Source organism: Rattus norvegicus, chromosome 7, assembly GCF_021556685.1.
Source record: "Rattus norvegicus strain SHRSP/BbbUtx chromosome 7, alternate assembly SHRSP_T2T, whole genome shotgun sequence".
NCBI classification, from domain to species: Eukaryota; Metazoa; Chordata; class Mammalia; order Rodentia; family Muridae; genus Rattus; species Rattus norvegicus.
This window is the reverse complement of record NC_141540.1, coordinates 60,474,732-60,489,370: the sequence shown is the minus strand read 5'-3', so window position 1 is coordinate 60,489,370 and position 14,639 is coordinate 60,474,732. Positions and strand designations below refer to the sequence as shown.

Below are 14,639 nucleotides of genomic sequence, written 5' to 3'. Positions count from 1 at the left end.
GTTCCCACCTTGTAGAAATGTTTATATTGCTGCTTCGGTAGCCTAGGACCCCGTGGGTGCCTCTTAATCACCACTGATTTTTATGGTCCTCAGGCCTACAGGCCTGCTTGTCTTTCACGGTTTGTAGCCTCAGCTTCCTGGTCATTCTTGGTGGTACAGGCATAAGGTATACACATCAGAAGTAGACACCGTTCCCCCCTGGACTTTTGACAGCTTGAAGAAACAAGTCCAGCAAGAATTGGTTATGTTTAGATGAAAAGAAAAGGAAAGTAAGAAGCCCATTGCCATGAGGAGAGATGGCTTAGTAGACCAGGAAGTCCTTTCAAAAGTCCACGTGACCAATAAGTGGCATACTCAGTGTTAAATTTCCCAAGTGGATGAGGTTAGATTAAAATGCTTTTTAAATTACCATTTTATATTCTAGATAAAAAAAGCTTGCAGTCGGCTGAGATAAACTAGAGAGAGAGTTCCTCAGTGGAATGAATGGAGCGATCCTGCCTTTGTGCATGGGGCTCTCCCTAGGGTTGCATTGTGCGATCGTAAAATACAGCAAAACCTCTTCAGTCCCCGCTAATTTGGGGATTTGATAATTGCTTGGAGTGACTGAGTCTTCAATAAATGTTACGTTTATTAGTTATTTACACATGGCAATTAAAACTCAGTTGAACATGCTAAACCGACCCGTTTTTTTAAATGAATAGGCTAAGATTAACTTGTTATTAAGATCAATTCCTTGTAAATAACTCTTGAAAACTGAAAGATACCGTGTGAAATATTAATTTGCTTAACTGAGCTGTGCTGCTTGCCTAGTGGAAAGGTAAACTCCGGCCCAAATTCCCACACGTCCCGAATCAGTAGATCCAGATTGAAAAAGGTTTTACTGTAAGCGCAATTCCGAGTTTGCCTGTGTCATCAAGCCGGTCATCCGAGGATAAGATTTACATTTGAATTGGGCACTCAATAAACGCTGCAGTGATTTTCTTTTAGGCCTTCTGCAGCTCACTTTTCGGCACTTCGTTAAATGACTTAATCTCTTTTCTGTTTAAGGGATTCAAGGACAACGTCTATCGACAGAGGAGGAAGTATTTTGTGGATGTGGCCATGGGTTATAAATAGTAAGTACCTGCGTAAGTCTTTCTTGCCAATGGCTAGTTAGGAAAAACACATGCTGTGTTAAACAGAGCTGTCTCCCCTTCACTGTAACTCTTGCAGAAGACAGACAGGAGGCGTTTTAAACACCCTCCAACACCCCGTCTTTAAATGCCAACACTGATGTTTGACATCTGGGTATAATTGTGAAATAATCAGCTGCGGGCTACATCCCAAGTGTGCCATCGATGCCATTGTATTAGCAGCTCCATTAAGGCCGCTTCTGTTTACTCTGCAAGGCTTGTAAACCGTGCTCTGGTTTGAGTGGGACTTTTCAATAATCCATTTCACTGTCCACTTTTCCCAAGAAAAGGAGAGAATTAGGCAAGGACTGGCAAAGGAATCCTGCAAGCAGCTAGTGTAGAAAAGAAATGTGTTTGCTTTACATGGGGAAAAAAATGCCCAGCAAATTCCCGTCTGGTGAGTGGAGGAGTTTAATTGTCACATAGCAGGGTTTGGAGGAAGATGTCATGAGGACTGTGCATTGTGAGCGACAACCAGTGGTGGTGTCAGGCTGGGTGTGTGACTGGCCTCTGATGTACACATTTTCTATTTGCTTTGCCTAGAAACAAATGGAGCAAGTGTTCGGACCTGTTCTGTCTGTTTTCACTGGTATATGATCAGCAATAGGAACTATGTCTTTGGAACAAAATGGAAAGCCATGCCTTGTAGGGGAAAGACTTTTCTTTTACTCTAGTTGAGAGGAGTTAAGTTAACTGACTTCTGAGGCAAAATTACCACTAATGAGAACTTAGGACACACGCATACTATAGATGGGATTTGTGTTGCCTGCCTTCTTTTCATCTCTCTTCCTATTTCTTTTCTGCTCTCTACTTTCTCTTCTCTCTTCTCTCTCTGTCTCTGTCTCCCCACACCTCTCTCCTTTCTCTTTTTGGACCAATACTTTGTTCATTCTTAGCTTCCATTCTTACTCCGAATCACGTCTCCCCCTAGGCCAAGGCAACCTTCATCTGTTTCCCATCATCGTTATAAAAACCGTATTTACGAAACCAAGAACTACACGGCACATGATTTCTACAGTGTCTACTCTGTTCCAAGGAGTGTTGCTTCCCCCATGCTGTGACTTTTGACATCAACACATGACTGGCTATAGCCCAAACCCAGGCTCATGTCTGACATCACTGTCTAATTCTATGTCCCGGAGCATCCCAGTCAGATAGGCAAGAGAGGACTCCGATGGACTGAATTCACTGTTCCCACAGAGCATACTGTAGAGGGCATGAGTGGATATGGGTTCCTAGAGAGGTTCTCTCTGACTTACAGACTATCTTTATGGACTAAGGTCACAGATCCTTTGAGAGGATGTGGGAAGGTAGTCCTTTAGGGCCTGGTCTATCCAGGATATGATAAAAGTTCAAGGTCAAGTTGTCTTTTCCCTTAGAGAAAACAAATGACTAAAAACCATTCCAGCTTCCACAGGCACGGCATGCATATAGAGGAAATAACCAGGTATATAGAGGAAAATCAAATAAATAAATCTAAAACAAAAACAAGACATATTTCATAGTAGATACTATGTGTAATATCACACACACACAGATATGATTTAAACACAGCGTTTTTGTGGGCATAACGACCAAACGGGCAGCTTAAATGTTACTTCTCTCTTCCTTGAAGAACCCAGACACTGGGCAAAGACAAGCTGATGTGGTAGTGATATGTCCCAAGGAACACTGGGAACAAAGGACTGGCTTGAAGGAAGTGTGTTTATATGGGGAAAGAGAGTGCGAGGGTTGGGGTGAGGTGGTCTAAGCCTTAACAAGATTTTGCTTCTGTCACCTCTAATAGCTATAGGGGTGACTGTCAGCCGTGTCTGAAGTAGGACTTACGGTGAAGGTTTTGTGCTGAATGGAGAAGAACTGACTAAAGCTGGGTCATCTCCAGACCTAGTTTGAGGCTGGTGTGCTGAGCTCAGGCCCAAAGGACCCAACTCTTTTTTTTTTTTTTTTTTTTTTTTTTTTTTGGTTCTTTTTTTTCGGAGCTGGGGACTGAACCCAGGGCCTTGCACTTCCTAGGTAAGCGCTCTACCACTGAGCTAAATCTCCAGCCCCAGGACCCAACTCTTAAAACTGAGGGAGGGCTCAGGAGACAGGACTAGGCAGGAAGCTGTGAGACAACTCTAAGACTCTGCTGTCTGAGGGATTCTCTTGTCTCCCATATCGGGGAGGTCACATTACATCTGGGCATTGGTTGTCGAGGTATAGAGCCAATCTAAGAGTGCTTACCCCAGAAAGGTTGTAATCCAGAAACATAGCGACCTGCTCCTAAGAGAGTGTGCAGAGTCAGGCTCTGCAAGCAGAATAACAAAGTTCTTGGAAACTGGAATCGGACCGTCTGGGTTGGAGAGCTGGCACTGTTACACCCACAAGTCCCTTCATCTGCGGAGTGTTATATCAGCAGGCCCCATCTGACAGGGCGTAGCAGGGATGTAAAATGAGGATGTATGTGCTGTGCTTGGCGCTGTGCCTGGATCCTGATCAGGGCTCAGAGTGTCAGTTGTTATTACTGTCTTCCCGCTACGCTTTGCTTGCTCATTAAGAGGCTGTTGGGTAAACTGATTATTTTTGTGCTGACAACCGTTCTTTTTTTGTGGAGAGATTTCATAAAAAGAGATTATACTCCCCCACCCCTTTTTAATGTGTAAAAGAAGCTGTCAAGATACCGATAGCAAATTGGCAGTTGTCTTGGGTGCTTCTTGTGAATGGAGAGTGTGAAGGAGTCACTTAGGAGTTGTTGAACCAGGAGAACGGGACCCCAGGACTTGTGCCAAGGAGTGAGCAACAGATGCCACCTTACTACTGTTTGAACTTGAGGATGGATAAAGGATAGCCCTCTCATATGTGTATGTGCATGTGTGCATGTGTGTGCGTGTGTGCATGTGTGTTCATGTGTGTGTGAATATGTGTTGGTGTATATGTGTGTATGCACGTGCATGCGTGTGTATGTGTGTGTATGTGTGTGCATATGTATGAGTCTATATGTGTACATGTATGTGTATGTGTGTGTGCGCATATGTGTTCATGTGTGTGTGAATATGTGTTGGTGTATATGTGTGTATGCATGTGCGTGCGTGTGTATGTGTGTGTGCATATGTATGAGTCTATATGTGTACATGTATGTGTATGTGTGTGTGCGCATATGTGTTCATGTGTGTGTGAATACGTGTTGGTGTATATGTGTGTATGCATGTGCATGCGTGTGTATGCGTGTGTATGTGTGTGCACATGTATGAGTCTATATGTGTACATGTATGTGTATGTGTGTGCGTGTGCGCATATGTGTGGGTGTGTGTGCTTACAAGCTCATGCTTTGGGGCTCCCACAGCTGCTACAGTCGGGTGGAGGAGAGGCACACATGCTAACAAGTTCCAAATGGGCCTTGGCTGTTTTTTCCTGTTTGCCACGCAGCAGGCGAAGTTCCTTTTTTGTTTACAGAAAATGAAGCCGCAGTTTCTCACTGAGCTAGGTGGGCTTGGGTGCCATGACTGTGTGAGTGAACAGCGCTGCGATGGGCTAGTGCATCAGCTTACTTAAATCGAGTTCGTTTCCGTGCTCTTTGGCCAGATTCGGCAAGTCCAAACTGAGAGGTCTGAGGTCGGAGGTCTGAGGGTTGGACGATTTGGAATTCGGGTAGTCCTGATAGGTCAGCATGTGAGGTGCCTGCCTAGAGTTTGATGCCACAATTAGGACCATTGGGGGGTGGTGGAGATGAGGAAGGTACTGTGGGGGGGGGTGTCGTTCCAAGCTGACCAAAGGCATAAAGGGATAGTACAGGAACACGATTCAGAGCATTGTCTTATGCGCGCGCTCTCTCTCTCTCTCTTCCTCTCTCTCTCTCTCTCTCTCTCTCTCTCTCTCTCTCTCACACACACACACACACACCACTTATCAATATTCAATAAAAAGTTTAAACAGGTGCTGTCTGTCACCGTGAGGACAATTTGCTGTCAGAGATTAGGTAGAGGGCTTCCTGGTCCCTGGCGAGCACTGGTAGGTACATGGTCAGAGACATTGAAAGAGATGGAGTGCAGTTGTTTTAAGGTTGTTGAAGGGATCGCACGCCGTAGCCTATGGGTCTTGAGGTAAGGAGGGAGAGAAATGAGGTACAAAATACTATGTATTGAAACCACAGCCACGAAGCCCTCTAGGGGATTGGTGTTGAATGCTGTATTTTTTTTTTTTTTTTTATGATAGTCTTGAAAGGATAAAACAGGGGGGAAGAATCAACACGGGCAGAGAAAAATGAAAAAATTCCACTCTATGATGAAAAACAGCAGGCTCAAAGTCCATATTACCGTGAACTCCGAAGAGGTGAGGGAGAGGCAAAGCGCCTGCATGCTGAGAACCACCAATAGATGCCACTCAGGCACAGCTCTGATTGACAGTGCAGATGAGAAACTTGATTGATTACCTAGAGGCCTGCAGCCACCTGCAGACAGGAGGCCCCCTCCGCTCGGTGTCTGCAAGTCTTAATTGCCTCCCCAGTAATAGCATAGGAAACGTCCTTAGTGCAAGTATTATTCCTTATGGCAGACCTGAGAATGAGCACCCATCCAGCCTGGGGAGGACACCCCACTAACCCCTGACATGCAGATCACATCCTGTCCTCTCTAACTCAAATAAAAGAACTCTCTGGTAACTGGGGGAGGGGCACCCCTCAATGACAGGCACATAGACTTGTACTTCCAAGAAGGTGTGTCGGGGAGGGCAGATGGCATGTGGCAGAAGGCAAAAATGAAATGGTGGTTTTGTTGATGCAGCTTCCAGGGAGTCTGAATGTCCAGCTTTTCTGTCAGTAGCACGTTCATGTTTTAACCTAGCTACATTTCTACACTGAATTGTTGGGGAGCGAGATTGAGGGGGAAATCAGGAATACAGTTTTGTATTTTTTTTTTAAATTAACCCGCAAATACGTCCCCCCTTCCCCGGAGGCTGGTTTAATGATTACTCTTCAACAATGTGCATGATATTTAATTAAATCATATTTTTGGTGGGGTGGTGGTAGTTATTTCAATTTGATTCTCTTGGAAGAAGGCCTCAAGCTCTGGCTTTAATTACACCACTGTTGTTTGCAGTCAGCTGCCTTGAAGCAAATGTGATTCCTCCTGGTTGAAGTGAAGGAGACTTGGAGGCTCAGGCTGTTCTGGTTTTAGCACCCCCACCCCACTCCACATACACCCCAGGAATCTGAGAAGTAAATTGGTGAATGGCTGATGTCCCCAAGTAAGGTTAGCAGGAGGGGTTTGCCATGTCAAAATTCCAGACAAATTTAGGGTTGGAACCCCTTTCTATACCCCCAGTAAGTCTCTTGGTAGTAAATTCAGGGACCCAGGAGATTTCTCCTCCCCTCCTCTCCTCTCCTCTCCCCTCCTCCCCTCTCCTCTCCTCTCCCCTCCTCCCCTCTCCTCTCCTCTCCTCTCCTCTCCTCTCCTGTCTCTCCCCCTCTCTCCTCCCCTCCCCCCTCTCTTTCCCTTCCCCTTCCCTTCACCTTCCTTCTACTCTCTTCTTCTCTCCTCTTCTTTCCATTTCTCTTCTCTTCTTTTTTCTTTTCTTTCCTCTTCTTTCTTTCATTCCTTCCTTCCCTCCTTCCTTTCTTTTTCTTTCTTTTTCTGTGACATGGTCCTGACTGTCCTGGAACTCTCTCTGTAAACCAGGCTGACCTCTAACTCACAGAACTCTCCCTGCCTCTGCCTTCTGCATGCCTGGGACTAAAGGTGTGGACCACCACTGCCTAATTTCTTGCATTTCTTAGCTTAAGTAGTCTCCCCTGTAAAATGGAGGTAAAAGAAAATGTCTATTGCTTCTTTTCTGGGAGTACTTTGATGATTAAATGAAACAATTGGGGTGGTGGTGGTGGTGGTGGTCAGCATGGGTGTACAATGTACCTTGTAGTTACAGTCTGAGAACCCAGCCAAGGTCTCAGGATTTACGCAGACCTGTGCCACTATGTAGGCACCCGCTCTGCTCGCCATTTCTTTTTCAATCCGAGTGGGAGTCCTAGCTTTACTGTTCACCTCTTGACTGGTCAGGACACATTGGGTAGGACTTTTCTGCCTTAATTTCCTTCCTGCAAAATGGTACTTAGGAAATCCACCCAAGGACTAGTTTCTCACTCCAACAATTATCTGCCTTTTGTTGGCCACGTGTTCCAAATCCTTTTATTTCCTGTTGCTTGCTTCCTTTCACTATTGGCCTTGACTAAGGCTTTCTCTGTCTTGACTTCTGTCTGATTTTGAATCTGTTTTATTTATCTATTTCTGCACGACAGACCTCCCCCACCCCCAAATTGAGCAGCTCAAAGCCACAGATATTTGTTGTTCCACACAGTGTGTGAGTGCTAAGAAGTAGGGGGTAGCTTAGCTGAGTGGTTCTAGATCAGGGGTTCTCACAGTTAGAGCCGCAGTCATCTGAAGGCCCAGTGGGGCTGGAGGCCTCAGTTTCTTGAAATGTGATCTGTCCAATGGGCTGCCTGGACGTCTTCATGATATTGCAGGTGACAGCCCTCAAATCAAGTGCTCCAAGTAAGAAAGCAAGTCAGAATGTGCAATGTCGTTTAAATTATTATTATTATTATTATTATTATTATTATTATTATTATTATTATTGATTTTATTTAGACTGGCAGGGTCTCATGAAGCCCAGGTTAGCCTTGAACTAGTTCACTATGTAGCTAAAGGTGACTTTTTTTAAATTAAAAATTAAATTAAATCTATTTATTTTGTGTGTGCCTGTGCTATACATGTGTGGTTATTATGTATGGCGTAGGCGTGCTAATAGTGTGTGTAAGGAGGTCAGAGGACAACTCATAGAAATCAGTTCTCTCCTTCTACTACGTTGACCTTAGGGATCAACTTCAGTCTGCCAGGCTTGATAACAAATGTCCTAACCTGGCCTTGAAATTCTGAACCTGCTGTCAACTCCCTGGGATCATGGGCAACATGCCAACATGCTTTCTGGGGACAGAATTTAGGAGGGTGAACCTGCACCGGCGGAACCATCACGAACCCAGTTCCATGATGCCTTTTGTAATCTAATCTTGGGGGTGACGTATCTTACTGGCAAGATTCTTTTGGATTCACAGATTCGCCTTGAAAATGGAAGGGCTAAGGGTCAGATCCTTTGGGGAACCATTTTGGGGGTTAGAACCACATTTATCTATAATCATTTCTTCTGCGGTGGCTCTGTTATGGCGAGTGCCAATGTATGATGAGAAGGCTCTATGGGCAGAAAGAATCCTGGAGACAGCAGAGGTAGGGCAATGCCACTAGGAGTGAGAGTCAGAACGTGTAGACTTTGGAGTTCTTTGGAACCCGGGTTGAATCCTCACCCAACACTTACCTGGACTGTAGCCATGAGCATCCCTTTCTCAGTGTCGGAGCCCTTATCTTAAAAATTGGGGGCTGGAGAGATGGCTCAGTGGTTAAAAGAGTCCTGGCTGTTCTTCCAGAGGTCCTGAGTTCAAGTCCCAGCAACCACATGGTGGTTCACAACCATCTGTAATGGGGTCTGATGGATGTCCTGTTTCGACACGAAGGTGCCAATGCAGATAGAGCACTCATATACATAAAATGAATAAATCTTTAAAATACTGGGTGACGACTCTATCTTGTGTAGTTGAGGGAAATATCAATTGTAAACAGAGTTCAAGGGATATTGGATCAGTGATAGATATTATTACTATTTATTATTATTGTCTCGTGTTAAATTAGTAATGGTTTCTTAATTCCCTGTAACCAAGTGTTAAGGCTGATCTAAAATGAGTAAATGACCTTTTGGAAGTGGTTGAATTAAGGGTTTCAGTCTGTAGCTTCCCTAAAAGTTAGAGCTTGCTTTTTAAAAAATCTTTAAACAGACAAAACCCATTTGTATGTGGAAGCCATTTGTAGTTTCGTGGACACATACAATTTGCTTCTTCAGTATGAAGTACTGACCCTCGTAACTCTAGGGGCTGTGAGTCAAAGGTAGGCTAAGGTTGGGGTTTGGCTTGGGACTGGCAACACTGCGTTCATTACTCTCTGGGTAATGACAGGAAGATGCTCATTGTGGCTGACTTCTTAAGGCTCAGGAATCCTCAACTTCCGCTTGCTCAGTTCCCAGCAAGGGCTGGGCGTTTGCGTTAGGCAAGTCCATTTATAGTCTGTCATTTAACCCGTAAGTGGCCTTTGAGGTAGGTATCTTTATTACACTCTCTTGAAGATGAGGGGACTCAGGTTTAGAGACATCAAGCAACTTACTAACTGCGAGGCTCCTAACCGACTCACTCTAGTCCAGTCACTGGTGTTTTAATTCCTCAGAACAGAGCCCTAAGTTGAATAGTAGAACTTAGTGCTTGCAATACTCGCTGTTGCCCCAGCTTCTTCTGGGCCGCTCCCTAGCCCAAGCTAGCTGTCTAAGAAGATTCTGGGCAGTCCTTTCGGGGGCCGCATTCCTTCTCACCTACATTTTGGATGATTTTCCTTCTGCAGCTCTAAACCTGATCTGTCTCCTCACCCCCTCTCCCCCATCATGGCGATTTTCTCTCCTCCCCCCTCCCCCCAGTTCCTAATCTAAAGGTCCCGCCCATCTCCCTCTGCCCCAGTCATTGGCTGTACGGCAATTCTTTATTATTAACTAGAGCCAGCTGGGGGCAGACTTTCTTTAGCATACGTGCAGGTCACTGCAAACAGGTTTTTAGGGTAACACAATTAGCGAGAGAACACCAGCTGCTACAGGTCAGCCCTCTTGGGGAGTGTTTTCTAGAATTTAAATGTCTATCTTTACCCCCTAGCAGGCCACACCTACCACAACACACCCCCCTTTCATTTTGTTTTGAAGTACCTGTGGCAACTTCCACTTGACCTAGGTACGAGTTGAAAATCGCATCAACAGAAAGAGTGATCTGGCATTTAAAAAAGCAATTCACCTCTTTACAGAAGTCTCAGCGTAGTTGAATCACACAGTTCTTGTCAGAATTTAATTCACTTGAAGCTTTATGCAGTCTGGATTCCAATCAGCCCTGGGTGACTTCAAGGCCACATGGTCTGTCAGTTAGGGGACATCTATCTGGTCTACTCCACCAGCCGATCCTGTGAAGTGATTTTCCTCATTGTGAAGCTTTTCTCCTCCCTCCCAATGTCCAACCCTCCCAACCCAATAGGGAGTGGATAGAAATAAACCCAGCTGGGCTGAGGCTTCAGAAACAACTACCAGGGATTTGTCACTCTTTTTTTTTTTCTTTCTTTTCTTCACTAGTTGCTCTCCTGTTTATTTCATGATTTTCTTGATTTATCAAGTGGCACCCTTTGTGAGTTGCTATGCACCTAAGCACTCTGTGAAATAGAGACCCTAAAACGAAACAACGCCCAATGCAGACCAGCCTGTTTGAAAAATGCAGTCGCCAGCCCAGCAGGCGCATTGGATTTGGGTGAGCCTGTGCACCGGACACGCAGCTCCCCCGGGGAGAGGGAGGGAAAGTTTCTCTTAATTTTACCAGGGAGTGTGTGGATTCTAACCTCCTAACCACAGCAGAGGACAGGGGAACTTTCACTACTCCCTCATCCTTACCTGTACCACCAAATACTAAGGGATGCCTAGAAGAAGCCGGGTAGCAGCAGGCAGGGGTGAGCGTTTGAACAGATTCGTAAACACAGAGGGATGTGTTCTAGGACACACACAGGCTGTATTTCCAAGCTAGCTTTTCCTTTCCCTTCTTAGGTCTTTGGAATCTTCTCATTCACTACACAATTCAGCAGGGGGCAGTCAATAGTTTCTAAAGGAAAGCCGATCAGAGGCAAAGAAAGGTTAGTCTCTAGGCCTGGAGCAGAGTTACCTCGGGGACTGGGGGCAGTGCATACTGGGAGTTTCTCCTTCCAGGTAGCTCTGGCGGTTTAACTTTGTGTTTGAACTGGAGAATTACTGAAGCCGAGTCTTTCCTAAGAGGCATCTGCAATTATCGAAACTCGTGGGAAAAATACGCCGGGTAGCTCTACCTCTTCACCCTTTCCAGAAATTTCAGTTGACCCTAGCATTTCTCATTTCATTCAAGAAGAGGTGTGTGTGTGATTAATGGACCCTGCTCGGTTTCCGAACGCAGCTTAAAGGAATACATTACCAACCGGAGTCACGGTGCCACGGTACCTACTTTTAGATAGGCGAATCTTAATTGGAAACAAGGAAGGGGAAGAAAGGAAGGGGAGGGCTGAGCTCTCTCAACCGACTTGATTTGGGGGTCGCAAGTGTTTAATCTTTAAGTGATGGTGTTCTCCTCAAGTTTTAATGGCAGATGGCCACCTTGATGAATCATGAGCTATCCTTCGATGTGAGAGAAAGTTTTGATTTTTACCTCTTTTTTTTTTCTTTTTGCCAAAAATCACCCTAGAAGCAAATATGTGTTTCTTCCCTGCCTGGGCTAATTTTATCTTTTCCTATTATCCTTCATTGATTTGCTTTCCCAGGTTTTGAATGAAACTGAGATAAATGTGTCTGTTTGGGTCCTTTTGCCTCCTGCATAAACACCAGTTGTTGATGCTTTAATTTCTCTGAAATGGAGCGGTAAATTGAAAAGTGGAACTAACCCAAATATTTGTAGTTCTGGGGTCATTTCCCTGATGACAAGGCTGGTTTCTGAGAGAGGGTCACATTAGAGGCTCCAGAATGCCTTCCTTCAAAGAATCTAAATATCTCTGCCCACCAGGCCACTCCTCTCTCTTTTTTTTTTCTTTAAAAAAAAAAAAAAAACAAAAAAACCCAAAACTGCATAGCGACTTCCACTCGAGTAGGCTGAGAGGAGCCTCGAAACTCTCCAAGGCCCAGAGTGAAAGGTTTGTCCTTTATGGACGGCTCAGCCTGTTTCAAACGCACAGCTCCTGCAAGTGTTTAAATGACGCTAGGCATTATGGAAGAATCATTTTCATGCCAAGTACTTCCCATTACCTGACGTTCAGCTAAATGACTAAAAGGAAGGGGGCCTGAGGATTGCAAGGAAAGACAAAGAGGAGATCGAATTGGAGAAAGGTTTTGCTTTTCCACTTTTTTGGGAGGGGCTTGGTGGGGTTTTAGGTGTGTGTGAATGCCACAGTGGGATGTTGTCTGATTATAGCGTGGCTCTCCCAGCTGTGGAAATCATTAACTCAGTGTGGCCCTGTATCACTGGCTGACAGGGACAGAGGCTGCAGCAAATTCTAATGTGTTTCACAGAGAAAGAGGCAGGGATATTTTTACTTTAAAATGATTTCTGTGAACACGAAGGATTCAGATTACTTCCACTGGTCTCGTCCGAGAGTTGAAAGGATTTATATGGAATGGGGCTATTTTGTTATCTCCAGACCTATTCCCAACCCTGCAGGGAAGTAATGAAATTTCATTCATTTTATATACCTGGAGGGAGCGGGAGTCAGCTACCCTGAGTATCTGTTAGGTACTAGGCAATGGTTCCTGTGCTTTTCAAACAGTATCGTGTCTGGTCTTCAGTTTTGCAATCGTGGAAACAGAAAACCAAACCACAATTCTGGGAGCATACTGGATATTCACCTCGAGATGGGGATTTTTTTGTTTGTTGATTAAAAGAGGTCTTCAGGTTGTACCTGGCACCAACACTGGGCAGCTTACAACGGCCTGCAACTCCAGTTGCAGGGGATCTTATACCCTCTTCTGTCCTTGCACATACCTGTATACATGCACATATACATATACTTAGGAACACACACATACATAAAATGAAAAATCTGAGAAAAGAGTGAGTCTTGGGGCTGGTGGTGTAGCTCTGTTGTTAGGTTGCTGACTTAGCATTTACAGAGCCCCAGCACCATATAAACTGCATGTTGTGATAGGAAGGAGAGAGATCAGAAATGGAAATTTATCCTCAGCTGCAGAAGGCCACTGGCCTGGACTACATGAGACCATGGGAGAGGGGAAAAGGAGAGGGGGAGGGGGAGGGGGGGAGAGAGAGAATGGGATCTATAGAGCTGGCGTTGCCAGTTCTGAGTCCTTGCTTTGCCACTAAAGAACTGACTAGCCTCAGTCCTCTCAACCATATAATGGGGATATTAATAGTTTCCTGTAAAATGAGCAAAGTTCTACATAACGAGCTGCCATGTTTATTTTTGCTGTTTCAGTCAAATGATGGACAATTGCTATTCTAAACTTGATTAAGGCCTTGAAATGTCAAATTAACCATTCTCCTTCGTCTACTACCATAAAGGACACAAGTCAGCAACATTTAATTTTTGCTAGCCTGGTTATAAGACAAACTAGATTGAATTTAGAGCCCTGAGAGAATCTAACTCTGGGTATTTTCATTTTGGTGTCCCGAGGTAGTTGCCTGCTATTGGTGACTTGAGAATTTAGGCCTTTTCTGGGTTGGGATCTTTGAGCATAAACATCCGTACGCTGGTTGTGCACGAGCGTATGACAGGCGCCAAACCCGTAGCTGTTGATATTTAATGCCGGGCTAGAGTTTGTAGATGAAGATCTCTCCCTGTAATGTGAAGAGGACCTTCTACAAGGTTAGGAAATGCCAAGAAGTACTGTCCTATGGGGCACAGGACAAATAAAACCCCATTTCCAGGAGTGAAATCTTCCTTCTCCCCAGTCCCCTTAGGTGAAGTGGTTTGTTTCCATTATGTCTCTTGTAAAGGAAGCACCAATATTAACAACGTGAGCAAAACAAAACCAACAATTTTGTTTGCTACCACGTAAAAGTTCCTCAGGGCCCGTAGACTCATTTACGAAAATTCATGTGCACGAAACCCATTTGCAAAAGCAAATAAAATAGGTGATCACGAATGCTCCTTAGCTGACTGGCCTAAGGGGGCAGTTGAAGACGGCTGCGCCCACGTGTATTCTCTGGTGTGGCTTAGCAGTTTTGTACCCTCCACCCACTTATGCCAGACCGCTTGAACCTGTCAGAATCCTGGCATAACTCAGCTGGAGTGTAAGTTGCTGCAAGAATTTGCCTTCAATGGAAGGCATCCCCAAGTTGTTGTGCCTGTGTCCTTAAAAATATTTTGGTATGTTCATTCACCAGATTTCCTAGCCAAAGAAGCATCTCTGAATTTAGTCATGTTTAGACTTTTATGTCTTTGAGGGTTTCCATACGTTGATTTCTTTCCTGGTGAAAATTACGACTCCAGGTGTCTGGGTGACAGTGTCTAGGCAGGGGGTGGGAAGCTATATGGAGAAAACCAGGAGAAAGAAACGATTGCATGAAAAGCGAGGGTGCAAACACATGACGGGGGAGCTTATGGGGATCCCAAGACCTTCAGTTGCAGTTTCCGGAGCTTAAAATACACAAGGCAAAAATGACGCAAGACAGAATCTTATCTGCCTGGCCTCCTGAAGCACAACTGTAATTTTTTCCCGATACTTAAAATTACAGCTTGCTTTAAGCTGACTCCTGGATGTACTCATACAGCAAATATTGTTTATCACACAGTAGCACACGGCAGCTTCCACTCTGGGTGTCAGAAATACAAATGAACAGACCACAAGTCC

General features: G+C 44.8%; 1 protein-coding gene across 2 annotated transcripts in view; it reads left to right on the top strand.

Annotated features, from left to right (window-relative positions):
• Tph2 (tryptophan hydroxylase 2) overlaps positions 1-14,639 on the top strand; it is a 103,732-nt gene that overhangs the window by 8,574 nt on the left and 80,519 nt on the right. For both annotated transcript variants that reach the window (XM_087557625.1, NM_173839.3), the window contains exon 5: positions 1,048-1,115. In XM_087557625.1, coding sequence (XP_087413751.1) covers positions 1,048-1,115 — 68 coding nt within the window. The remainder of the gene's footprint in view (positions 1-1,047; positions 1,116-14,639) is intronic.